The 26,886-nt window shown below is 41.4% G+C and overlaps 1 protein-coding gene across 3 annotated transcripts; it reads right to left on the bottom strand.

The window, feature by feature from the left end:
• Nucleotides 1-233: 233 nt before the first annotated feature.
• On the bottom strand, nucleotides 234-26,314 carry PRDM4 (PR/SET domain 4). 3 transcript variants are annotated; one of them, XM_043562441.1, is made up of 13 exons: nucleotides 26,104-26,261; nucleotides 25,633-25,899; nucleotides 23,277-23,410; nucleotides 20,618-20,803; nucleotides 17,762-18,556; nucleotides 13,693-13,842; nucleotides 12,621-12,739; nucleotides 11,538-11,623; nucleotides 10,801-10,928; nucleotides 9,376-9,690; nucleotides 7,845-8,013; nucleotides 7,452-7,569; nucleotides 1,842-1,924 (listed from the first exon to the last, which is right to left on the bottom strand). In XM_043562441.1, the coding sequence occupies exons 2-12, from the start codon at nucleotides 25,641-25,643 to the stop codon at nucleotides 7,497-7,499; spliced, it is 2,166 nt and encodes a 721-aa protein (XP_043418376.1). In that variant the 5' UTR covers nucleotides 25,644-25,899; nucleotides 26,104-26,261; the 3' UTR covers nucleotides 1,842-1,924; nucleotides 7,452-7,496. The 3 variants fall into 3 exon arrangements, with proteins under 3 accessions (XP_043418374.1, XP_043418375.1, XP_043418376.1); XM_043562439.1 differs by lacking the exons at nucleotides 7,452-7,569; nucleotides 26,104-26,261 and adding an exon at nucleotides 26,277-26,314 and having other exon boundaries at nucleotides 234-1,924; XM_043562440.1 differs by lacking the exon at nucleotides 7,452-7,569 and having other exon boundaries at nucleotides 234-1,924; nucleotides 26,104-26,300.
• Nucleotides 26,315-26,886: the final 572 nt, after the last annotated feature.

Consider the following 26,886-nt stretch of genomic DNA (forward strand, 5'->3'; position numbering starts at 1 on the left):
GGAGGCAGCATAGTAAGGGACCCTCGGGGAGGAAAGAAGCAGGACAGGAGAGTGGGAAACACAGGAAAAATAGTTTGATCAAGCCCTGTTATGCAGAAATACATTATCTCAAAGTTACACTACTTAGGAAATACTTCCTCCACTTCTCACCTTAGGGGGAAAAAATTATACCTGATTTTTCCCTAAATGACTCATTCTTCTTCCTCCACAAAATGAGATTACAAGCAGAATCCTGTATTTTAAAAAAGGCTTTTATTTTAATCCTTCCTAGAGGAATACAGATTTGAATGAAATACATTCATTCCATAAATACATTAGCAGCAAAACCTTCCTACCAGAGCCCTCTCTGCTCCAGCCCCAAGGCTGCACCTTAGAGCAGGCGCACGTTCTAGCAACCGTCAGCTCAGGGATGTGTCTGCCTCTTGCTGTGTAAACAGGGTACGCATGTGAGACCAAGTGAAGGACCGGAGGGATGAGCTAACTAAGCTGGGACCCTGAAACACACCCATGTGGTGACCATTAAGCCTTCTACACCTTCAAAATCCTTTGGCCCCTGCCATGCTTAACAGAGGAGATCCTTCACCACAGACAGCTGAGGTCTAACCTTGCAAATGCCCCAATGTGTTTGGAATCATTTGTCATTCCGTGCTGGCAACATTTTCATGGTGTCTTGTTCTTTTTCATAGGATAAATCAGATATAAAGGATCTTTCCCTCATTCCTTCCACGGTCCAAGATACCACTTTGCCAGCTGAGTCCACACGTGCTTGTTGTCAGGAGATTATCCAGCAGGCATTACTTGGCTCACTACACCTCCGGGTCCCCTTTGTCTAGAGGCTAGAGGCTTTACTGGAGACAGACACATGTCTGAACCTACAAGGATCTCTAAGGAATAATAACCAGGTGGCTCAACCTGGCTTCCGCCAAAGCTAGTTTTCTGGACAGTGGCCCAAATGTCTCTCCTTTTCTTTTCTCCACCACTGCCTGCTGCGTGGCTAGTCCTTTTTAATCGGCCCTCTCTAGGCATCTGCTGAAATTTTGGGAAGCAAGGTCTACCCTAAATTCCCAAGAAGCCAAGAGAGATTAAGGCAGGTGTTGCTTTAACCTTGTTAGCTGCAAAGTAACAAGCTTACACTGCCGTGTTCCAATCCACTCTGGGATGACTTAAGTCACGATAGTCTACATAAAACGAAACAGCAGAACCACAATCAGCAATCAGGATGGCTGTGAGGCAGGGACCAAGTCATGGGGCTGGGAGGAAAATGGAACAATGGAAGAATCTAAAATAAATCTGATTGGTCTGGGCAGAGGACAGCTCTGACTCAGGTATAAATGCACCACCTAGTATCCCATGTAAATAAAGAACAGACTTCAAAAGCTGACGCTTTCCTCCCCATACATCACTTAAAAATAGGTTACCTGCTCTCTTTTCCCAATCTGTTCTAAAGTGTTTTCATTAGGATACTCTTCTCTAAGTGCTTTATCCATTCCCAGTCTGCTTTGACTGCCGGCTGGAAAAAAAATCAGAAACCATTTTATACAAAAACCACTGTAGTGGATAACTAGTTGTACGTTTTTCCCTTTTGCATTTTCCATCCAAAATAGTTGGCTTTTATTTATGTGCCGAGAGAGACTCATCTGCTGAATACACAGCACTGTTAATTCGACAGTCTTCTGTCCCCACAGAGTCTGCTAGCTCTTCCTCCTCGGAGTCATCCTCTTCTTCCTCCTCTTGTGCTGATGAACTGGAGGTGGGACCTTTGCAGGTTTTCAGGTGGCGGGTGAGATGATATTTGGTAAGATAAGCCTTTGTACACTTTTCACAGACATAATCGCGTTTTCCTTCGTGAGAATTGAGATGTTTCTTTAAATGATTTGTTCTCAAGAACAGCTTATCGCACTTGGGACACTTGATCTGGCGCTCTCTAAGAGGAACACAAGGAAAAACCTTTGACTTGGGGTTACACACGACAACCGAGGCACACAATTATTCTGCACAACCTCACGTCTTTGTTAGAGGAGCTCTACTCTTCTGGAAATCAGGCTTTTTTTCATAGCAAACAGCAGAGTCATAAAACATTTGTATAGTTTAAACAGCAGAGATGGATTCTGCCTGCCTGTGTGTGTCTCCTTCGTGTTTAATGTTCATGAAATGCATTCAAGTTGCTGTGAGAACGAGTACTTTGCTCCTTTCCACTGCTGTGCGCTACTTACAAATATACCACAACTTCTCTGTGGTACTGGATTTGTCCACTGTTTATGGATGTTTGGGTGCTTTCCAATTATCACAGGCAACAGTACTAGGAATATTTTTATACTCGCATGTTGTTCTGCATATGCACGAGTTTCTCTAGGGCATGTACTCAGGGCGCTAGAGTTAGATGAAGGGATATGTACATCCTTAGCTTTACTGAATAATGCTAAACTCTTCTCCACTGTGGTGGGTTGTTTTTGTTTGTTTTTTTAAGATTTTATTTTTAGGGGCATCTGGATGGCTCAGTTGGTTAAGCATCCAACTCTTCATTTCAGCTCAGATCATGATCTCATGATGCTCATGAGATCAAGCCCCACATCGCTCTAGGCACTGGGAGAGGAGCCTATTTAAGGTTCTCTGTCTCCCCCCTGCCTATTCCCTGTTCAAGTGTGTGTGCACAAACTCTCACAAGCTCTCCCTCAAAAAAAGAAAAAAAAAAAAGTAATAATTTATTTTTAAATAATCTCTACATCCAACATGGGGCTTGAACTTACAACTCTTACTGTTGTAGAGCAAGAGTTGCATGCTCTACCGACGGAGCCAGCCTGGTGCCCCTCCAATGTGGTAGTACGAATATACATGTCCATCAACAGCCACTTGAGAGCTCCTGTTGCCCCACATTCTCAACAGCTGGAAGATTCAAATTTGAACATTTGTGCCACCTGGCCAATACATAATGGGATCTCACTGTGGTGTTAATTGTATCCCATTCAACAAAAATTACCCAGCTCAAACTGTCAGTTGTATCAAGGTTTGAGTAATCTTGGCTTAGACATTTGAGAGAGAAAAAACAGAGATCATGAAAACCTGGAATTTTAAAAATCTAGTTGAACAAGGCTTAACAAAGGCTCAGTATACAAAACAGGTAAAAGAAGGTTAAGACCCTTGAAGAGGTAGGGTGCAGTGAGAAGTTCTGAAGCCTGAGCCCGTTAGCATTTCTACCACCTTCTCCCAGCAGGAGAGGGCACAGAGGGATTCTGTGTAGCTACAGGATATGGAAAACGAAGTCCCTGCCTTCAAGGAGTTTATGGTTTTTTTTCTTTTCTTTAAAAATTTTTGAAGTTTATTTATTTATTTTGAGAGACAGAGAGAACTAGTGGAGGACGGGCAGAGAGACAGGGGGACAGAGGACCCAAAGCAGGCTCTGTGCTGACAGCAGAGAGCTCAATGTGGGGCTCAAATTCACGAACCATGAGCTCATGACCTGAGCTGAATTCTAACACTTAACTGATTGAGCCAGGCACCCCTCAAGGAGTTTATGTTCTAATAGAGGAGTTATACCATAAACAAAAATAAGAAACATGATACCAAACAGTAAAAAGTACTATGAAAAAATGAAACCAGGTAAGAGCAATGGAGTTCTATTTTAGATAAGAGATAGTCAAGAAAGGCTATTCTGAGATGACAACATTTTTGAGCAAAACCTGAAATGAGACAGAAAGACAGGGAGATGTCTAGGGTGGGGGGATGTCTAGGCACAAACAGTTCAGTGCAAAGTCCCCGAGACTGAAGTGTGTTTAGTATGCTATGCTGAAGTGTCTTCAAAGGGAAGGCAATGTGGCTACTGCAGAATATGAGGAGAAAAGTAATGAAGATGAAGTGGGAGACACGGCACTACCACACCATGAAGGACTTCCAGACTATGGTAAAAACCTTCTAACCCAAGTATGATGGGAACGATGGAGAATTAATGAGCAAAGAACGTTAACAGTCTGACTTGTGTTTTAAATGGATCATTCCAAGGGCGCCTGGGGGGCTCAGTCGGTTAAGCATCTGACTTCAAACCAACTTTGTGGGTTTGAAACCCGCATCAGGCTCTGTGCTGGCTGGCAACGAGGAGTCTGCTTGGGATATTCTCTACCCCCCCCCCCCCCCCCCCCCCGCCCCCGCCGCCAACTCACACTTTCTCTCTCTCAAAATAAATAAACTTAAAAAAAATAAAAATAAGCTAAATAAATGGATCACTGTGGCTGCTATGACAGAATACAGTGTTTTTATGTGTGTGTGCGCCTGGGTAACTGTGTTAGGGAATGCATAAGGAGAGAGCAGGAGCAGAAAGGGTGGCTGGAAGACTACTGAAATGGTCCATACAAAAGAGGCTGGTGGTCTGGACTGGGTAAAGCTGAATGAAGAATGGAAGACTGAGTTAAAGATGGCTCCAAGGTGTCGGACTTGAGCCACTAGGATGAATGGTGGTACCATGTACCGAGCTGGTGAACACTGGGGGAAAATCAAGTTTGTGGAGGTAGTATTAAGAGCTGAGTTTTGAACACACCAGCTTTGAGCTGCTTTGGTGGACATCCAAAATTCAGAGATGGTGACTGGTTAGATACAGAAGGTTGGAGATATAAATCTTAAAGCTGATATCCAAAAACCAATGGGACTAAGAAGATGGCCTAGGGAGTAAGTGTCCCTGCTCCTGTTCTCAAGTTCCTCTTTCTGAAAGGACAGGCAAAGTCAGTCTCTGCTATGTGCCTCACACTCTCCTCACACTGTGGGAGGGAACTCCTCCTGCATTTGGCTTTAGGGCTGTAGCCGGGTTTTCTTCTAAGAAGATAAAATGCATTCTAATAGTACTATATCCATTTTGAAATGTCTAAAGGTAAAAATACAAACATCTGAAAATTTTACCAATGACCTCCATAGGAAAGGAGCTGTGCTGACAGCTCAGAACCTGCAGTCTGCTTTGGAATCTGTGACTCCCTCTTTTTCTGCCCCTTCCCCACTCATACTCTGTCTCTGAAAAAATAAATGTTTAAAAAAAATTATAAATAAACATAAAAAAATACTTTACATATTGCATTATGCTGTGAAATGGCTACAGAAAAAGCAAGTGCAAATTCAGGCATCACGTGAAAGAAGAGAAGGTCAAGGTCAATGAAGAAAATAACTCCACTTTATTAATGTTCATTTCTGGGTACCAAATTTGAAACCAGGTGATGAGGGAAAGTTGCAGAAATTAGAGGCATGAAGGCTGATGAAAAGAGGGCTTAAAGGGAACATGACAGCAATCCCAAGTATGAAAGTCTGTGAATTAAAAGACATATTAAATTTACGGGTATCATTCCAGAAGACAGATGTAGCATGAATGGAGGCTGATATAAATTGATTCAAGCAAAACTTTCCCTCAAAGTATATCAGTTGTATGGTATTCAAGAAGAAACTATTTAACCGCTTGTCAGAAACACTGTGGAAACAAGTGGAGCATTTGGATGAACTCAGTAGCTCTCAACCCTGGCTGGACATCAGAGTCACTTGGGGAGCTTTTAAAAAATAAAGTCCAGGCCTCTCCCCCTAACCAACTAAATTAGAATCCCTGGAGGTAGGGTCCTGGCACCAACTGGTTTTCACATTTTCTAAGTGATTATTATGAACAGTGTTACAGGTTGAATGTCTGTGTGCCCCACCCCCCAAGAAATTCATGTTATAGACATAAACCACAATGTTATGGTATTTGGAGATGAGGCTTATGAGAGGCAATTAAATTTAGATGAGGTCACGAGGATGGGACCCCCATGATGGGTAAGTGTCACATGAAAAGGCAAACAGACCAGAGCTCGCTTGCTCTCTCCTCAATGTGAGGACAGAGCAGGAAGTTAGCTATCTGCAAGCTAGGAAAAAGGCTCTCATCAGAACCCAACCATGCTGGCACCCTGATCTTGGGTTTCCAGTCTCCAGAAGGTATTTTGTTATGGCAGCTCAAGCTGACTAACATAAGCAGCTGGATTAAATGACGCCAGAGATCTCTTTCAGTGCTAATATGTATATTCTATACAGTATTTGATAATTAGTGTGTCTAATTTCCAAAATTCACACTAATAATGAAACTATTTCATGAAGACTTTGTTTTAAAAAGTCATTTTGAGCATTATAAATGTAGACCTAGACTCCTTGTTTTAGTGTCTCAGGCGGCATTTGACTAGAAATCAGACAAAAGAGCTAGTATCTTTACTAAGCCTTATCAGAATATCAAGTTTCCATTGAACATAACTTTCTAAATAGTACCTCCCATAATATAAGCTAATATTTTCTCCTTCTTCTGACACTTACTAAAAGCTCAGGATCACAAAATCTGTTCTCTTCTCTTTACCAATACTGTAACTAACAAAGCCCAGACATTTAATTACACTTGGATTCATGTAATTTTTAAAAAAAAATTTTTAAGTTTATTTATTTTGAGAGAGCAAGTGAGTGGGAGCAAGGGAGGGGCAGAGGGAGAGAGAGAATCCCAAACAGGCTCCGTGCTATCAGCACAGAGCCTGATATGGGGCTCAATCTCACAACTGTGAGATCACGACCTGAGCTGAAACCAAGACTTGGACGATTAACCAACTGAGCCACCCAGGTGCCTCTCATGCAATAAATTCTTTTTTTTTTTTTTTTTTAATGTTTATTTTTGAGAGAGAGAGACACAGCGCGTGTGTGCGCACATAAGGAGTGGAGGGGCAGTGAGGGGGGTGGCTGGGGAGACATACACAGAATCTGAAGCAGGCTCCAGGCTCTGCACTGTCAGCAGAGAGCCAGACATGGGGCTTGAACCCATGAACCATGAGATCATGACCTGAGCCGAGGTTGGATGCTTAACCAACTGAGCCACCAAGGTGCCCCTCATGCAATGAATTCTTAAAGAGTCTCCTAATATTTGACCTTCTCCTTCAATCCTTTATAAAATGGAATATCTCACCTTGACATTTTTCCTCAAAGTCCTTCAACACTTGTATAAGAGTGTGAATACACTTAACATTACTGAACCGTACACGTAAAAGTGGTTAAGACAGTAAATTTTATGTGTTTTTACCATAATTAAAACACACACATGGCACAGAATGGTGCCTGTGACATGGGGAGGTAAAATCCTTCAGTGGCTCCCCATTACCTCCAGAATGAAATTTAATTTTCCTAGTTGGATAAAAGGCTCCTGACTTTACTGCCGCCTCTCTCTCCATTGTTCTCACACGCACACTGTGCTCTAACTGTAAAGAACCACTTGCATTCCACAGTCCTTCTCGTACATGTATTTCTAAATATGCCTTTCCTCTGTCTAGAATACTATTCCCATCCTTTATCCTTCTCTGCCTCCCTAAATAATTCTAACTTAATCTTCTTTAATACTTAGCTCAGACTACCAGGAGGCTCTCCCAGACACCCTGGCCGGGTCGGTGACCCTCTTCCACAGCCTCTCAGGATCTGATGCTTACTCTGACTGCAGCATGGTATGGTAGTGCTGTACTGTTCTGCTTCTCTTACCGGACTTCGAGCTCTTTAAAGACAAGGTCTGTGTCTTTCATCTCTGTATATTCACCAGTTGGCATAATGCTGGACATCAAGGAGATACTTAAATATTTGTTAAATCAAATCAGACTATGTGTTGGAAAAAAGCAAATACAGAGAAGTGAAAAATAAGAAAAATAAAGCAAACAAGTAAAACCTTCCAGGATGAAACCAAAAACTTAGGTTTCCAACCTTTGCTTGGCTGTGTGGACACAATCAGTGGCTACCAGGGTGCCAAGCCAGGAGGCACACAACGGGTCAGTGCGAGCGAGCACTCGAGTTCACCACCCCAGGGGCGTGTTGGCTGTTGGAGGACTTACTGTGTGTGGATGAGTACGTGTTGCTTGAGGTCCTGCCTCCGCATGAACAACTTGTCGCAGTAATCACACTTGAGATTCTTCTCGCCCGTGTGGATAACCATGTGGGACTCAAGGTGAGCCTTTTGGGTGAAAGACTTGTCACACAAAGTACATCTGTAGTTCTTTTGACCTGCACATGAACCCAAATTGCCACACTGTGACTAACACAATCATTAGCACTCCCAAGATGAACAGGCACATGTATGGGCATGTGGCAGAGGCAGAAATGAAAGAACTGACTGGTAACTGGAACATCACTTTCTAGGGCTGTCTACCAAGAACCAGTCAGAGAATATGAACTTATATTCTGTGACTAAAGCCAGGGAAGCTAATAAATCTGACCTCCTTCTAGGACCACTTACCTGGATGTATATAAATAATTTTTTACTGTTTATAGCTGACACGGGATATAAAATCTGAAAAAAAAAAAAAAACTACTTATAAGCCTAGAGACCAACCTAACTCAACTATGTTTAAAAAACCTCATAAATTCTAGCACCTGTCGACAAACATACTTTTACAACCTAAATTTATAGTTTTCCATTTTTTAAACATATGACCTCATAAACCAGGGATGAAATAAAATACTAAGAATGCAGAAATAAGATTACTCTAAGTCAGGGGATGGCAAACTTTTTCTAAAGTCTAGTCTGTATCTTAAGCTTTGTGGGCCATACAGTCTCTGTTATGACTACTCAGTCTTAATGCAAAGGACAAGAAAGAATTTTACTTTCAAAGATTTGGAGAACCAATGACTCAGACAAGAAAACTAAAACTTCATCAGATATTTTGTAGTATGTATTTTAAAAAGTGTTAAAACAAAGGGGTTGGTTTACATGGAATTTAGAAAACGGAACCTCAAAAAATAGAATTTGGCAGTATTTACTGAGCAATATTCACAGGAGAGAAACTGGTTCTGGCTGGTGTCTAGGAGTGAGCTCTCATGAAGGCTCAGAGTGTTTCCTTAGAATTCCCTTTGCTTTAACGTCCAAACGCAGGGGCACCTGGGTGACTCAGTCGGTTAAGTGACTTCGGCTTAGGTCATGATCTCATAGTTGGTGAGGTTGAGCTCTGTGCTAACAGCTTGGAGCCTGGAGCCTGCTTTGGATTCTGGGTCTCCCCCTCTCTCTCTGTCCTTCCCTGCTTGTGAACGAGTATGCTCTTTCTCTCTCAAAAATAAATAAACTTAAAAAAAAGTCCAAACATGGATCACCTTTCTAATTCAGTACATTTTCCCAGTCACCTTCACACTATGGGGTGGGGAGGGGGGACCTGGAATGGGGAACACTGTAATAACTGGAGGTAACACTCTCTGAGGAAGCACAATTATTCCACCCAGATTTATCACCCAATGAAGTCCTGCTGACAGCCAGCTGGATTCATTCTCTAATATCTCAATTCTATACCCGCAAGACTATCTTGTTGCAATTTCTTTACTACCGCAATTTCTAATTGTCGTGAAATTCCATTTTGATGGTCCAATATAACGTACCTGTATGTATCTTGAGGTGGGTCCGCAGGTTGCTAGGATCACTAAAAGCCTTGCTACAGAAATCACACTTGTGGGGCTTCATACCCATGTGACCCATAAAGTGGACGTGAAGTTTGGAAGGAGAGATAAAAGCCTGGGGGCACATGGAGCACTTCCACTTCCTCTCTTTGCTGTGGCTTGGTCCATGGCTGCTGCTGTGGCCCTGGCTATGAAGATGGTTATGGATGTGGCTGGTAAGGTGAGCTTTGAACTCTGTATAGGAATTGCACTCCTTGCCACAGTTACAGAGGTGCACATCTGGGTGTTCAGGAACACCTTCAAAAAAAAAAAAAATTACTCAATGTCTTCTCGTAGTTAAATTTTAAAACTCATTCTGGGTATTAATAATGTTGCTTGCATTCTCCGTTCTACAAAAATTTCCACCTTGCCCATTACCTGTAAAACTAAAATGTCTTCTTCAATACTCCCAGCATCTCACAGAGCATGCCAGACACAAAGGAAGCACTTGGTAACACTGGATTGTAATACATCTTTCCCAGGCAAAAAATTTTTTTTTGTTAAAAAAATTTTTTTAGTGGGGCGTCTGGGTGGCTCAGTGTGCTGTGTGTTAAACATCTGACTTCGGCTCAGGTCATGATCATGCAGCTCATGAGTTCAAGCCTCATGTCGTGCTCTGTGCTGACAGCTCAGAGCCTGGAGCCTTCAGATTCTGTGTCTCCCTCTCTCTTGTCCTCTCCCCCAATCACACTCTGTCTCTCTCAAAAATAAACAAACATCGGGGCGCCTGGGTGGCGCAGTCGGTTAAGCGTCCGACTTCAGCCAGGTCACGATCTCGCGGTCCGTGAGTTCGAGCCCCGCGTCAGCCTCTGGGCTGATGGCTCAGAGCCTGGAGCCTGTTTCCGATTCTGTGTCTCCCTCTCTCTCTGCCCCTCACCTGTTCATGCTCTGTCTCTGTCTGTCCCAAAAATAAATAAACGTTGAAAAAAAAAATTTTTTTTAATAAATAAATAAACAAAAATTAAAAAAATTTTTTTGGTAGTACAAACTTTTAAACTTGTCGTCATGACACAGGGCAAAGTAAAAGACTATGAAGATTAAATCCATTAAAGGAGACTGTCTGTTTTTTATGAATTTAAATTACAATGGTACCGGCTCAAAAAGCAGCCTCAGGAACTTCAAATACCCCAAATCAAAATCCTAACGCAACAGTTCCTTTCATATGAATACTGCTTAATCAGTAACATTCAGTTTATGAAGAACCTCACAGATTTCAACACTTCTAACACAGGGTAATATCCTACTTTTATATATACGAACGTATATAATTTGGTTCACCTAACATGTAAACCATTACCAAAACTACTTCTGGTCCTTGGTGTTTTTACCATGCTAGCTTCAGGAGAAATAAGTCTTATCGTAACTTACCAATCTGCTGAGCATAATCCCGGCTGTAATAAAAAAGCAGTTCATTTTCAGGAGGGATATCTTGTGAAGTGCAGAAATAGATTTTTCCATCATGGGGATAAGCCACCAAATTCTGTTCTTCCCGGTTCCTAAGTTGTCACATTTAATAGATCAAGCATATCAATTTTGAAATATATGCTAAACACATCATATCCCTAGAACAAAACTCTACATGAATACTTAGACATAACTATTTTCTTTAGGTTATTTTTCCAATTCCCTACCCTAGTGATTAGGAGGGACTCATATAGAAACAAAATTCATACTTGTGTACATCAGCTAATTGCCCTTTATAGTCAGAAACACTAGAGAGTCTTTCACAAGAAAAGTTAATAAAATGAAATATTAAGAGCATATGACAAAGACACAGAGATAGAGAACTGAACAAGAACTACAACAGCCTGAGGGTTGATTAATAGTGGATATAAAGAGAAGGTACGTACTTGCAAATTCAATGATAACTGTATCATTCTTTATTGTTTAAATAAACTAGTTTAAAAAAGGATAGTTTCTTGTGTTTTGACTTACAATTGCCATTAATCAGCAACTACTGGAGGAAAGAAGGTAAAAAGCCTTAGGCCTTAACATATGTTCAGACAGCAGTATAATCTGGACCCTGACTCTTCCCTATTTTATGCAAAGCTTCCTACTGAAAAACATTCAAATCGTAACTATTTCTTCATCCAGACTACTCTTACCTGGCTTTGCGCACAAACATCATCCAATTACATTCATTTTCATCAGTTGTAATGATACAGAATTCTAGGACACCATTGTGGTATATCTGTCAACAGAAGGTAAACATACATATCAAATGAACTAACAGACAATACAAAGCGCTATTAAACTTAGGCTAGCAATAATCACATTTACTCTGCAGTAGATCTCAGCTTTCATAGTCAGTGTGGAAATCCATGGTTGCCTTCTCACACGTTTGTCATTCCACTAGTCCCCCGTTTCCAGCAACGTCATAAATATCATCAGAGACTGACAGTGCTCAAGGTACAGAATGACCCGGCTCTTGATTATTCACATTTTGGCTTGACTGGAAAACACAGAAACAGTCTACTTGTCTTCATCACCTACCATATGGTGGAGGTGGATCACTGAATGGACAAAAAGGTCAGAGAACCATCTCTTCTCATTCTTTTTCCACTGGACCTAGCGTTCTTCTGTGTTCTTTCTGGAAACCAAAATTCAAGTCCCCAGTGCCAGCAACACCATACCTTTCCACTGATCACAAGACCAACCTTCCTCTCACTCCAATTCTGCAGGCATCATTCCCAATCTATTGACTACAAGTGAATCTCTACAAACATGTTACAGGAATAGCTATTTATGTCAAAACCCTGCATTTCCAGCCCCTCCCATTAGAAAACTAGAGAAATGGTCTCAGCTTCCAATCCCAGAACTGTTTCTCAAGCTATTTGAGAAATGTTTTCGTTGATTACAAAATAAGACTTTCATCATATAAACAAAGTCCATGGCCTCAGCTGCCACAAGTAATTAGAATGAAGAATTACTGGATTATCTAACAAAAGAAAGACTAAAAACAGTTTATCTTCTAAATTCAATAGCTGGTATTTTGCTAAATATTATAATTTGGTTATAAAGAACAAAAAGGACATAATATTAAACAAATGACTGACAGGTGAATGGCACCGTATGAGTCTTGCCCAATTTTGACTTTTACTACGTCACTTCTACTGCTTTTACACTTTTAACTACATCACTGTAATAAAAACATCCAAAAGTCACAGAAGAACTTCATGAACGCTGACCTTCCATATATGGTTAACCGCCTTGTCTGTCCATTCTGCTACTTCCATGGAGTGACTCTGCTGGCCAATGAGAGGCCCAAAGCAAGTCCGCACAGGAATGGTTTCTCCAGTCCATACACCTAGCAGGGGAAAGACACCAACTACCCAGTCAATGATTTAAACATCTAATAGGTTATACAAGAGAGAGTAGCTTAGCTCACGTAAAGAATCTTATCCTCAGTGAACCAGAACTAACTGATACTCCAGCACTCCTGTGAGGTAGCTAAGTTTTATGGGTTCTATCCTATAAATATGGAAAATATAATCAACAGATTAAAGGGAACTCAGAAGAAATATGCAGAGTAAGAACCACTATCAGAAATTCCTAAACCCAGTTTTATACACAAGGAACCAAAACAAGTCCTTCCCAAATGACTAGAGAACATTACTTGATGATAAAAACATAGACCAATTACTGTAAGTCAAACTTATGAAATCATCTGTGCTTAAAGCACTGCTCTGTATTATCTAAGCTTTTTAATGCTTTCAACTGACTCATACCCAAACTACAGCTGAAAAATAATGAACCTAGTTCGGTATTTTCAAAGAAAAGGCACAGTAATTTAGAAACCATTTTAAATTCAAATATGGGTAACCAAACTCTGGCAGTCTACACTTCTTATTCCTTTCTCCTAAGGAGTATTAGGAAATTTAAAAACACTTGATCTTTTTTTTGTGACAAAAGGTTATCAGTGGTGAATTTTCCATGTCTTAGAGAAGAAACTTAAGTTTCGAGGAGTGTTTTGTCATAATTGTTAGAGGATGATACAGCCAAGAATCAAAGTCTTCAGACTCAGGCCAAGAGTTTCTCCTTTATTCAATTTTGATTCTAAGAAAGGGGAATTTTCTCAATAAAGTTTCAACTTGATTTATTGCTATTACTACACAAATGTTCCTAAAAGAATAATGCTTAAGCCATAAATTAACTTTTGATCAACCAAATAATGATGAAATTACACCTATCCACTTTTATAACTCTACACTACAGAGAAAGAAGAGAACTGATGGGCTTTGAGAGTTCCAAGGTTCTTACCAACTTCTGCTCCGACAACTGACTGGCGAAGAACAAGCTGCTTTGGGAGAGAAAGCCTCGCCCTGCTCTCTATTGGAGTGTCAGGAACAAAAGTCACTGGTCCGTGATCAGGGCAGTCTGAGGGATAGGCTCGGTCACAGAGCGTGCACCCTATGGATGGGAAATTTGAAAGACACAAACGGGGTTAGTTCGAGCAGCCTAAACTGCCACCTGCTTTTTAATTTAAATGCTAATTACTAAAACATAACCAATAAAAAGCAAAGTTCTAATAAAAATATTCTGATCAAACAATCACTTTCTTACACTAAAATACATATCCCAGTCTTAGATCTCTCTCTGACAGGATCTGAATTTTTTTTTTTAATCCCACAGGACAATTTTACTATTCAGTCCATAAGAGACTGATTGAAAAGTAGATTACTTTTTACACTAGTAAAAGTAGATTACACTAGATTACTTCAAAAATGAATTACATTATTCCTTACATTAGGTAGATACCTTTACATATGATATCTAAAGTCCCAAGATTCCAACTCTACCCAACTATATGAGGACAGTGAGTTGAAATGCTGTCATGCAAGGCTAAAATGGAGAGGACAATACAGGTCAACAGAGTCAGAGACAGCGGCACCACTGTTCACTTTTCTTTCACTATCAACAAATTGGTCAACCAGGTTTTTATAACAGATTCTTTTTCAAAAAAGGCGGGGGGCAAAAAATGCTCTTTGGGACGATAGGTAGAATCAGATTCTTGCAGACATGTTTGCTTAAAATTCTTAATTTCTTACTGTTCATACTGTCTTTCTTTTTTGCATTGTCAGAAAGGGTGCTGCCTTTATATACTGATCTCTATGCTTACTGTAACTTCACTTTTACAACAAGTGTCATTCTCTGTAAATCTTCTGCTTTTTTATTTCTGTTAAGGAAGAGCATACATGACCCCTTTTTGTCAATGATTATGTTCAAACTTTCCGAATTCGTCCACAAATAGTTGGAATACATAAACCTTAAAACCACAGCCATCAAAGTGTCTTTCTCCTAAGCAATCATTACACATTTCCATTTATATGACATAAAATATCAAAGTTTTCATATTTAGGCAAAGCAGAGATAATATCTTACTTCAACTACTACTTGACTAAAAATTCCTTGAATATTAAAGATGCCCTACAGTTGGTGAGAACTGATTCTCCAATGCACTGAAGAATCCATGTTAAAACTCCAAATGAGATCAGATTTCATACCAGAAAAATGCTTAAAGGCTTCTCTGAAAATACACAAATGGCAAATAAGAACAGACAGAGGTCCAACATTGTTGTCACTGGGGAAATGCAAATCTAATCCACAATGACATGCCACCTCACAGCCACTAAGATGGCTATAACAGAAAGTGTTTAAAAGATGTGGAGAAATTAGAACACTCATACACTGATGTTGAGAACTGAAAATGGTGCAACTACTTCAGAAAACAGTCTGGCAATTTCTCAGAAAGTTAAACATAAAGCAATTCTACCTTTTTTTTTTTTTTAATGTTTATTTATTTTTGAGAGACAGAGAGAGACAGAGTGTTGGGGGGGGGGGGGGGTAGAGAGAAAGAAAGACACAGAATCTGAAGAGGCTCCAGGCTCTGAGCTGTCAGCACAGAGCCTGATGAGGGGCTCGAACTCACAAGCCATGAGATCATGACCTGAGCCAAAGTCGGACGCTTAACTGACTGAGCCACCCGGGCATCCCAAAGCAATTCTACTCTTAAACATATATCTAAGAGACTTAAAAACATGTTCATACAAAAACTTGCATATGCATATTCATAGCAGCATTATTCTTAATAGTCAAAAGTAGAAACTAAATGTTCGAGAATGAAAGGTAGATAAACAAAATGTGGTTATCACCACACAATGGAGTAGTACTCAACCATAAAGAGGAATGGGGTACTGATCCATGCTACATGGACGAGCCAGGACATTATGCTAAGGGAAAGAAGCAAGACAAGGAAAGCCACAGGTTGTATGCTACCACTATATGAAGTGTCCAGAATAGGTGAATCTATAGAAAGATTAATGGATGCCTGAGAATGATGGCAGGGAAAGGAGGAGGGGAGGAGGGGTTAGAAGGGAAGGAATGATGAGTGACTGCTAGTGGGGTATCTGGGATGATAAAATTGTTTTGGAATAAGATAGTGGTGCTGGTTCCACAACCTTGTCAATATACTAAAAGCCACTAAATTGTACAATTTAAAATGTATATGTGAATTTAAAAAAAAAAACACATAGGAGCAAGAGGTTCTGCATACCCATATAAAAAAGGATCAATAGGCTTATTTAGGCCACCTCTTAACTTCTGCTAAGTTAATGAGCCTACTACATTCCTAAATTTTTTCAAAATTATAAATTTCAGACTTTAAAAGGTTAACATAAAAGTCCTCCTCACTGCTTGGCTTCTGAGGCACCAGAAGCTCTGTCCTACTTTTCTGACCCTCCTGTTCAATCTACTTTGGAAGCTCTTCCTCTGCCATCGCATCTTAAAATCCCTAACCCTCTTATATGCCATACTCACACTAGGAGCTAATTTCACTCCACTTCCATGGCTGTGATTAACGTCCTAATGCTGAGGATCCCTAAATATCTGCAGACAGATCTCTGTGTTCCAGATTAAAATTCTCACTAAACACCTCTACTGGGTATCTTACAGACACTAAAATCAACAGGTCTGAAACCAGACTCACCATCACTCCTCAAAAAAACAAACAAAAAATAGAAAACTACAATAAAAAACAACAGTCCTCCTCCGCCATTCATTATCCTAAGGAGTGGTACCACTACCCCCTAGTCTCCTGCCAGAAACCAGGGGTATCTCCTTAACCCTTCTCTCCCAACTTCTGTAAATATACCCCACTTTTCCTCACCATCAATCCTTCTATTTTAGGTTAGAAAATCACCTTTCACTTAAATTATGGCATCATCTCCTTTACCTGCTACTTGCCTCTAACAAACTAGCCCTCACCTTGCAGCAGAACCCCCATCCCAGACCTCACTCCTTCAGATCCTTGACTGGTCTTAGAAAACCCTTTGTGTTCTGGCTCCTACTTCTTTCTCATCACCCCCATTTTATGCTTCAGCAATTCTGAACCATGGAACATTCTCTTAGTTCTAGGCACTTATGGGTGGCAACTCCTGTCTGGGATGCTGTTCTTCCTGATCCTCTGCTGCCAACACCTTTGATGTCCTTTGAGTCTGTGCTAACACATACACAGTGTCCCCTGATAAGTCTTCCCTATTGCTTCCATGGCGTTGTTAGATGCCCACCTCAGGCTCCTTTAGACCTGGCACTTAACCCCACCTTCCCACTTATCATACCATATCTCGACAGCCCCTTTACTTGCCCACGCTTCCCATCAGATTATAAGCTCGTTAAAGGCAGCTGTCCTCTGCTGCAGACTGCTTTCTACCCCGTGTCTGGCACAGAGGCCGGCATATACTAAGCACTCAACATGTTTCCTGCATGAATGACGCATGTAATGACAGCAACAAACCAACAGTTTTTCTATTGCTTTTTGTTATTCTTGACCCATAAAAAGAACTTTTACATGCCCAACTACAGTAATTTATACGCAATCTGAGCAAAAATAAAATTTGCATTTGTATTTACCTACTATTTCCATAGGGATAAAGAAGTACATGTGATCTAATAAATCTTATGTTGAAAAAGCACACAACCTGACACACAGAATACCTCAGAGAACACCTCACTACAGTTCTATAATTAACTCTATTTTTGAAACACAGGGATAGATCTTGATTACGGGGCTGAGAGTATCTGTAAAATACAGAAGGAAATGACTATGGTTTCATTACTTCAGGATACTGTAAGAACCAACAAAATGACTGTATGTCATCTGACTTACTTAAGAAAAAGCCATTAACATAATGGACAATGCACAAAGAAATATTCCAAAGTCTATTACTTTCTATACTCCCTTAATCAACACCTGACTTTGTGATTAAATCTGTTAGAAGATGATAGCCCTTTCTACCAATATTTCCAAAAGAAAAAGGCTAAGCACACTCACAAATTGTAAACAAGGTTGCCATATTTTCCTTGTTTGAATTGGAGTCTTCCATTTGCAGTGAAGGTGGTACAAAAGAAAGACTGTCTGAAGATACATCTACATGACCTGTCCCCATAGCAACCTCCTGGGTGATGGAGGAGACAGCCACAGGTTCTAGGCTTAGGCCAACTTCATGGAGGGAAACAGATTCTAAGGAGGCGAGGTTGTGTGAGGTAGAGAGTGCCACGCTTACAGAGTTGGTGCTCATGGCCACGGTGTGGATGGAGTCACTGAGGGCACTGTCAGACATCCCGTTGACCCGACTTGCAATGTGGTCTGTCTCCATGACCACAGGGAGCTCCAGGCCATTCCCATGAATGGGTATCACACCACCATGTCCTACAGTGTCTGCTGCAAGGTTGTTGCTCACAGAATCTACAGACAGAGGTTCATGACTTCTGGAGCCATTTGGGATTTGGGCATGCTCGCCTGCAACTCCGTCCATTGTAAGCTCTTCTGCCATTCCATCTGTAGAGATTGGGCTGGTAACCCTAGAGACGTTCTCCATAGTGATTGTTGTGTCCAAGGCCACCTCATGGCCATCACTGGGATGAAGACTTTGGGCACCATGTGTGTTCACAGAGCGAGAGTCTATTGAAACAATGCCTGGTTCTAATCCAACATTTCCATTGGACTGATAGGGATCTAGAGCTGAAGCGTTATTGGCGATAGATAATGCTGTATTACCATCAACATTTATAGAGTTAGGGTGGATATACTGAGGTGGTGGTCTGTCGGCTAAATAAGATAAAATGCCTGAAAAAAGAAGAAGATGAGATTTTAGAGACTTTTTAGTACATTGTTAAATATAAGGCATTCCAAATCTTAGAAGCTACTTTCCTTAAAAATGTAACTAAATTAATCTCTTATCTACTTCTTTGGTTTAATTAACATATATGCTTTATAAAAATAGCAACATAGGAGTGCCTGAATGGCTTAGTTGGTTAAGCATCTGACTCCTGATTTCAGCTCAGGTCATGACCTCATGGTTCATGAGTTCCAGCCCTGTGTTGGGGCTCTACACTGAAGAGCAGGGCCTGCTTGGGATTCTCTCTGTCTCCCTCTTTCTCTCTGCCCCTCCCCAACTCATGCTTGCTCTGGCTCTCAAAATAAATAAAAACTTAAAAAAAAAAAAAAAAAACTTTAAAAATAGCAACATAAATAGGCCATAAAATAATCTCCTACCTATTTGGTTTAACTGATATATACCTTATAAATAGCAACATTCATATACCATAATTCAGTTTTCCCTGTGAAACTCAGAAATCGTAAAAAAAAAAAAAAAATTAACTATGTTCCTTTGAAGTCACTGGAAATTGAGCATTTAAATGACACCTTTAATATATATATAGTTGGAATTCCTGAAACCTAAGATACTGAAATTTCCTCTATTATAGTTAAAAGGTAAAAGGATTTAAAAGCAGATCTTCCACATGAAAATGTTAATTAATTTAATAAAATGTAATTAAATACAACTAAGTTTTAAGTTATTAAACTATCATAACACATTACGGTCTATTCAAAATAAGTCACAATTGTATCTGCTTTATTAAAACCGAAAGAAACATTTAAACACTCATGCTTGTAAGGATGTGGTCAAATGGTACTTGCTGCACTGCCAGTGGGAATGTAAATTACTAAAACCTCTTTGGAAAGTATATATATCTTAATATATAAAAGTATACATATACTTTTAGATATATATATAAAATCAAATATATACAAGTACATACATACTTAATACATATACTCATGTGCAAGAACATATGAACCCCAAAAACACTTTCATAGGCTCTTGCACAAGAAATTCCACTTAATGGTAATCTTCACTAAATGCATTTCATAAATATTATACACAAAGACATTCCTATAATAGTAATAAGAACCTGGAAAAAAATCAAACTGTCCAACAATAAAGATTAATATAATAACAAACGATGGAATATCCATTCAGTAGATTGTAATGCAGCATTAAAAAGAATAATTACCAAAACCATGCAGAAGTTAGGAAAAATAACTATGTAAAAACACAGGAAAATATTAAGTGGAAAAAAGGACACACAACCATATAGAAAGTACAGTCTTAGTTATGAAAAACAGTAAAAATCTATACACCAAAATAAAAGACAGGAAGAAAGTACACCAAGAAGATGGATGATAGGACTATTGGTGGTTCTTCTCCCCATTTGCTAAATTTTCTGAAACATACACTGAGAATAAGAAGTCAATAAACTTAAAACCAGTAAACCTTAATTTATAATAAATAGTGACACTAGCAGGACGTGTGGTTGACAGGAATTACAACTGCAAAATTATGAAAATTAAATCAAGGAAACACTGGAGGAGAAAGGAAAAAAACTGTTCATCTGTCATTAAGAAATCATGCTTAGTCTGGGGCGCCTGGGTGGCTCAGTTGACTAAGCGTCCGACTCCGGCTCAGGTCATTATTTTGCGGCTTATGGATTCGAGCCCCGCGTCGGGGGAGCCGAAGGAGCCTGCTTCGGATTCTGTGTCTCCCTCTCTCTCTGACCCTCCCCCATTCATACTCTTTCTCTGTCTCAAAAAATAAATAAACGTTAAGAAAAAAATTAAAAAAAAAAAAAGAAATTATGCTTAGTCAAACTGCCATATTAATAATGTGTGATCTGTATACGCTAAAAGGAAAAGTACAAAAACATATAAAGATTTTTTTCCCCACCTAGAGATTAATATCTAATACTGACAAACAGAAAATCGGGTTATTCAAGTCTTCAAGAAGTGAAGTTAATAGGAGGCTCTATTCTTTCTTCAAATTTCCCAAATAACTATAATACTTACCAGGTAGAATGGTTCTGAAGTAACTGCTCTCCAGGTGGGGGTAAGGTGGTGGAGGTAGGGTGTAGTTTCTTTCGGGTAACCCACACATCACCCCTCGATCCCCAATACCCATTGGGAGCATCAGAGACAAAGCAGAAGGCAGAGAGCTCAGGGAGGGACCCAGGTTTGGAATTGCCACTGGCAGGCCTACAAAAAAGTTTTTTTTCTCAATTAAAAGAAAGTTAAGTACTTAAAAATTCTCTCAATAATCACTAGCTAAACTCAAGAAAGTTTCTGCAAATGGGGAAAAATCTCACCTAAAAGCCCTTTATATCCCCAGACAGGAAGTGTTGTGCAAATATCCACAAACAGGCCCTAAAGTTAGTTCTCAAGTTAGTTTTAAAATGGCCAACTTGATCCTCCAGTTGTCTGTATTGCCTTTAAGTATTAAAACATTTAATTACAATTAAAAACCTAGTTTAAATAAAATTTAAAAGAACAAATCATACAGAGATAAAAATGAGAAAAAATACCAAAGCTCACAGGAGTAGCCTTTGAGTAATGATATTACAGATTTTTAATTTTTTTTTAATGTTTTTATTTATTTTTGAGAGAGAGACAGAGCATGAGCAGGGGAGGGGCAGCGAGAGAGGGAGACACAGAATCCAAAGCAGGCTCCAGGCTCTGAGCCGTCAGCACAGAGCCCAACACGGGGCTCTAACTCACAGAGTGTGAAATCATGACCTGAGCTGAAGCTGGACACTTAACCAACTCAGCCACCCAGGCACCCCTACAGACTTTTTTTAACCTCATTATTTATATTTACCATTTTATATGGTGAGAATGTTTTACTGTTTAAAAATTCTTAGCCGGGGCACCTGGGTGGCTCAGTTCGTTAAGCGTCTGACTAGGCTCAGGTCATGATCTCACAGTTCATGAGTTCGAGCCCCAAGTCAGGCTCTGTGCTGATAGCTAAGAGCCTGGAACCTACTTCGGATTCTGTGTCTCCCTCTCTACCCCTTGCCTGCTCACATTATGTCTCTCTCTCAAAATAAATACACATTAAAAAAATTAAAAAGGAAATTCTTAGAGGGGTGCCTGGGTGGCTCAGTCAGTTAAGCATCCAACTCTTAATTTTGGCTCAGGTCATGATCTCACAGGTTGTGAGATCAAGCCCCACATCAGGCTCTGCACTGACAGCATGGAGCCTGTTTGGCATTCTCTCTCTCCCTCTCTCTCTCTCTCTCTGTCCCTCCCCCACTTGTGTGTGCATACGTGCTCTCTTTCAAAATAAATAGACTTAAAACTTTAAATAAAATTTCTTAGATATGCTTCTACTTGGAAGTGCAAAACTGTACAAATATAGTCTTTTGTACATTTGCTGTATTTCATGATTTAAAAAAATTCAAACTTTAGATTGTATCTACCTTGGATTATATCTGCAAGGTGTGGAAACGACTCTTACTGTACCTAAGTATAATAATGAATACTGACCAACTTGAGCAGTGATTTATGTTTGCCCATGGCAATATTTTTTAATAGGCTTTTCCTCCTTAACGAGAGTGTTCACTAAAAGGAATGCCTAAGAGATAATCAAATGAACTCACTAATAAATTGTTTAATTTCTTTTGTGGACACTGAAAGGAATGTGGAGACCCTAGTTCAGATGAATTTATTTAACTGCTGCACAGTAGTAATTAAGCAGGTAATTCCCTACAGAGAACTATTTAAACAACTTATAGATTTAAAATATCCTTAGGGGTGCCTGGGTGGATCAATCGATTAAGCATCCATCTTCAGCTCAGGTCATGATCTCACGGTTTGTGAGTTCGAGCCCCATGTCAGGCTCTGTGCTAATAGCTCAGAGCCTGAAACCTGCTTCCGATTCTGTGTCTTCCTCTCTCTCTCTGCCCCTTCCCCACTTGCATTCTGTTTCTCTCTAAAATAAATTTTAAAAACATTAAATAAATTCTAGGGAAAAAAATACCCTAAACACTAATTCTTATTTCGATAAAGTCCATTACGATGTCACAAATCTTTAACGACCACTAGCTTACCACTGTAAGAACGAACAGCTTATCTCTTTTCTATTTCAGTAGAAAAAAGAAAATAAAGCAGATAGAAAGGTTTTAAATGTACAGTGACAGAGAAAATGGGAGCTTTTTCTGTACAACTCCTCTCTGGATACTGAGGCTCCCGGGGAGCCCTACCTGGGAGCTCCGTCTCTGGCATCTCCTCTTATAATTCTCAGCCTCATGCATTTGTGGTTGTTCCCGGTTTTGGATGTAATAGAAAATAAAGCTCAATTCCTCCTATTTGCTGAGAATACTTAATAGAGTAACTTTCATCCTCTTCTATTAACCCAGGGACAGAGCGCCAAGGGAGTGAACCAGATGAATGGGTAATCCTAGAAAAAATGCCAAGCAAATTACAGCTCTAGGTAACAGGCCACCCACCCCACAAGAGGACTAATCAGAAAAAGCTGCCACTCCTGTCCACTAGAACTCCAGGACTCCACAAAAACATTCCTTCCATTATGCCGCCACTCGTGGAACGGCTGTTCACACCTGCCTGGCTTCCCCTTCACACTCGGAAAGGGGCTTTGACCCCCTGCAGGCTCCATTTAGAACTGATAATACAATTAAGTGTTCAAATCCAGTCGCTCTCCCTTCCCACTCACCTGGGGCAGGGATGGCATTGTGAGTGGGTGAGGCAGCCAACCCTAGGTGACTCCCTGAGCCTGGCAAGGCATTGCTCACAGAGGATGAAGTCAGCTGCTCCATCCCCACTGGGCTCAGGTTCATTTCATTCATCCTAGGAAAGAGCACACACAAGTTAGGCAAAATCTGACCTCAGTGATTCCGTTTTAAGGTACTGTACAACCTGAGGCAATCAGGATAGGGAAATGAGAGCGGACCAACTACTAATTCATTTTTATGCTCACAGCTCTCAGACAGCGAATGTCATATTCTTTCTAACCATAAAAACTCTGGGATTCAGAGACGCTAACTCAGTCAACGTCACAAAGCAAAAACATGATTTAACTCAGGTGTGCTTTGTTTCAAACCCTACGCACACTACCTGAAGCAAAGCACAATCCTTAGAGCACATGGCAATAAGAGTTTGTTTTTGTTTTTTTAAATACCCAAGCTTTTTCTTTCACAGTATTTTCTCCAAATGGCCTATTACTTCAAACCAGACTTTTGTAGATGGTTTGGTTTAATTCACTCAAAAGAATTTTTACTAATTCTTTTTACAGGAGTTATAGTGATACTGGGTCTGAATTAAATTATTAATAATGAGGGGCACCTGGGTGGCTCAGTCGGTTAAGCGTCCGACTTCGGCTCAGGTCATGATCTCGTGGTTTGAGAGCTCGAGCCCCGCATCAGGCTCTGTGCTGACAGCTCAGAGCCTGGAGCCGGCTTCAGATTCTGTGTCTCCCTCTCTCTCTGCTCCTCCCCTGTTCATGCTCTGTCTCTCTCTGTCTCAAAAATAAATAAACGTTAAAAAAAAATTTTTTTTAATAAAAAAAAAAAATTTTGAAATATGTGATCTGGATAAAGCAATGCATCTTCATCCTTACTAGAAAGGCAACTAGACTCTGTCTCTCTCTGTGCCAAAGATAAATAAACGTTGAAAAAAAAAAAAATTTAAAAAAAAAAGAAAGGCAACTAGAAGCATAGGATAAATGAGGTGCATCAAGGACAACACATTAATAACAGTGCAAGTATTTAATTATGCTATAAAAGAATGCAAAAAAAATCCTATAGCCTAAAGAAACAACAGCTACCTATAATTCTGAAAGTTTCTAGGTGAGTTTGTTTAAAATGGACTTTTCCTGTAATTTCTTACAGCTATAAATATAATTAAAACTCTACAACCACCAGACCAATAACCTATAACAAATGGCTACAATATTTTTTTTAAGTAAGCTAAAAGTCTATAGCTTCAAATCTCAGTCTAAAAATTCCTGAATTTAATCTGTGTACCTAATCTCCAGATAAAAATCAAAATGGTGTTTCTGGGTTGACTCCTAGGCCTTCTTCTCAAACCAGTTCAAACCAGAGTTTAGCGTGAGGCTCAGCAGATTTCTGCTTTGTCGTGAGTCACTGAAATGTGATGACCTCAGCAGCCATAAACCAAAGGTAACAAATATCCCACGGAAAGCAAGCAGATGAAGGGAATTTACAATAAGATTCAAAGACTCTCATTCTAAAGTGCAATTCTATTCTACCTACCTTTCTCATACGGGTTTCTAGGAAGCAAGCTTGGAAGAAGAGCTAAAAATCAAGATACCAAGCTCTCTCTTCTTCCCTACTCATTCCTGTAAAATAATTTCCTTCACACTTCTGCAGTTTGTATGTGTGTGTTTCTAACTGACTTACAGAATAAACCACATTTGCCACTTGCTAATCTTACAACTTTTTCTTAGAATGACATATAAAAAGCTAACTGAAATGCACCCACTTTGCAAAAGGCATGGACAGGTTCAGCAACTTCAGTGAATTCGTCTTCCTCATCCTAAACATACAGCCTATGAAAGGGTCCCAAAACAACAGCCAAATGTAACTCTATCTGGCACCGCTCTGTACTGCCATGGTATCATCAAGTACCTGAAATATTTGCATGAAACCTGCAAAACTAAGAACTTAATTCCCCCACATTACCATCTGAGCCACAGGGTAACCAGCAAAATTCAAGGTGAAGCATGGTGTTAAGCTAAAAATACACTCTGGAATCCAGATCAAGATATTAAACGCTCAAATAACTCAAAGGCACGGGGAAAAGGGGTGAATGAGCCAAAAATCAACGTGTGGCTATCTAGAACGATTCGCATTTGGAGTAAATTTGGTTGCATGAGGCTGGATTCAACCCAACTCTGGTTTCTGGATTTCTGGTCTCCTTTGGGACATAAATCCATTTGCAAATCGCACCTGTAACCTCCCCCGTGGCACCAAAACCAAAGAAAGGCACTCTGAACTCTGATTTGCCAAACGCTTCCCAAAGATGTCACCAACACAGGGCCCATCACTCACCTGTGATGCATCTGCTTGGGGCCAAGTGTCAGAGAAAAGAACACACGCGCGGCGGGGAACCGGCATCAGGGTTTGCGTTCCAGGGTCACGTGCTACCGCATCTTGCTTACAACCGCTGCACAAACGCGGCCCCTCGGCCCCGCGGCCGCCCGGGGCCGCCCAACTTCTCCCGAGGGCCGGCGGCCGCGCACCCCGCCGCGAGATGGGGCATGCCGGGGGACACCCGGGGCTTTTCCTCCAGAAGCTTCGGGAGGGGGGCTGCCCAACCTGGGGGGGGTGGGAGGGAGGAGAGGGGAAAGGGCGGTCACCAAAACGGAGTGGATGCAGTCCCCGTCCCCTCGCCACCGGCGCGCCCGGGCGCTTCGGACACCGCCTCCCAGGGGCGGCCGACTGACTCGCCCGCCCGCCGGCGTGAGGCCCGCAGGCCCAGCCGCCCTCGCCCAGCCCCGGCCGGGCCCGCGCGCAGCCCACCTGCCGGCCGCGCGGGGGGCGCGCGCGCCTGCCCCACCGCTTTGTTCCTCATCCGGGCAGAGCTTGCCTCGGGCCCTCCCCGCCCGCTCGACCCCCGCGCCCCGGGGGCCGCTGGCCTAACGTTTCCCGCCCGGCCCGGCCCGGCCCAGCCCGCCGACTCCTCAGGGCCGCACCCTCCGAGGCGCGTTTCCGGCTCCTCAGCCACTCGGGGCGCCTGCCGCTCCGCCCCTCGTGCGTGCGCCCCTCCCCGCCGTGGCCCGCTAGCGGCGACTGCGTTCCGGCGCCCCTCCCCCAGCCGAGCCCCTTCCGCGCGTGCGCACCGAGAGGACCCAGGCCCGAGGGGTGCGGGGCCCGGAGAGGCTCCGGAGGGAGCGTCGCGTCTCAGGCCGACTGGATTGCGTCGAGCGCCGAGCTATCGACCCACAGTTGCTAGGCATCCAGCGCTGCAGAGCATGTATTGAGCGGGTTCTGAGTCCCCTAAATCCTCAGACTCGGTTTCAGTGTTCGTAGCGTTCTCCTGCTAGGGAAGCGTGGGTCCACGCAAGCCCAAAAGATTCGAAGTAAGGGACTTAGCCCAAAGATATTGGCGCTGTTGCCCAGGAGGAATTGGACTCTATCCTGAACAGTTTTCACCTTATGTTACACCTGAAGGTTGCCCAGTTTCCCTGCTTTAAGTCATAAATAGGGGTGTGTGGGATTTTGTACAAATTTTCTTCCCCTTGTCTCTTTGCCCTTCTTCTCTCCTGCATGCCAAGCATTGTGCTAAGCTCCGGGAATACTGAG

The sequence above is a fragment of the Prionailurus bengalensis genome, chromosome B4, assembly GCF_016509475.1.
Source record: "Prionailurus bengalensis isolate Pbe53 chromosome B4, Fcat_Pben_1.1_paternal_pri, whole genome shotgun sequence".
NCBI classification, from domain to species: domain Eukaryota; kingdom Metazoa; phylum Chordata; class Mammalia; order Carnivora; family Felidae; genus Prionailurus; species Prionailurus bengalensis.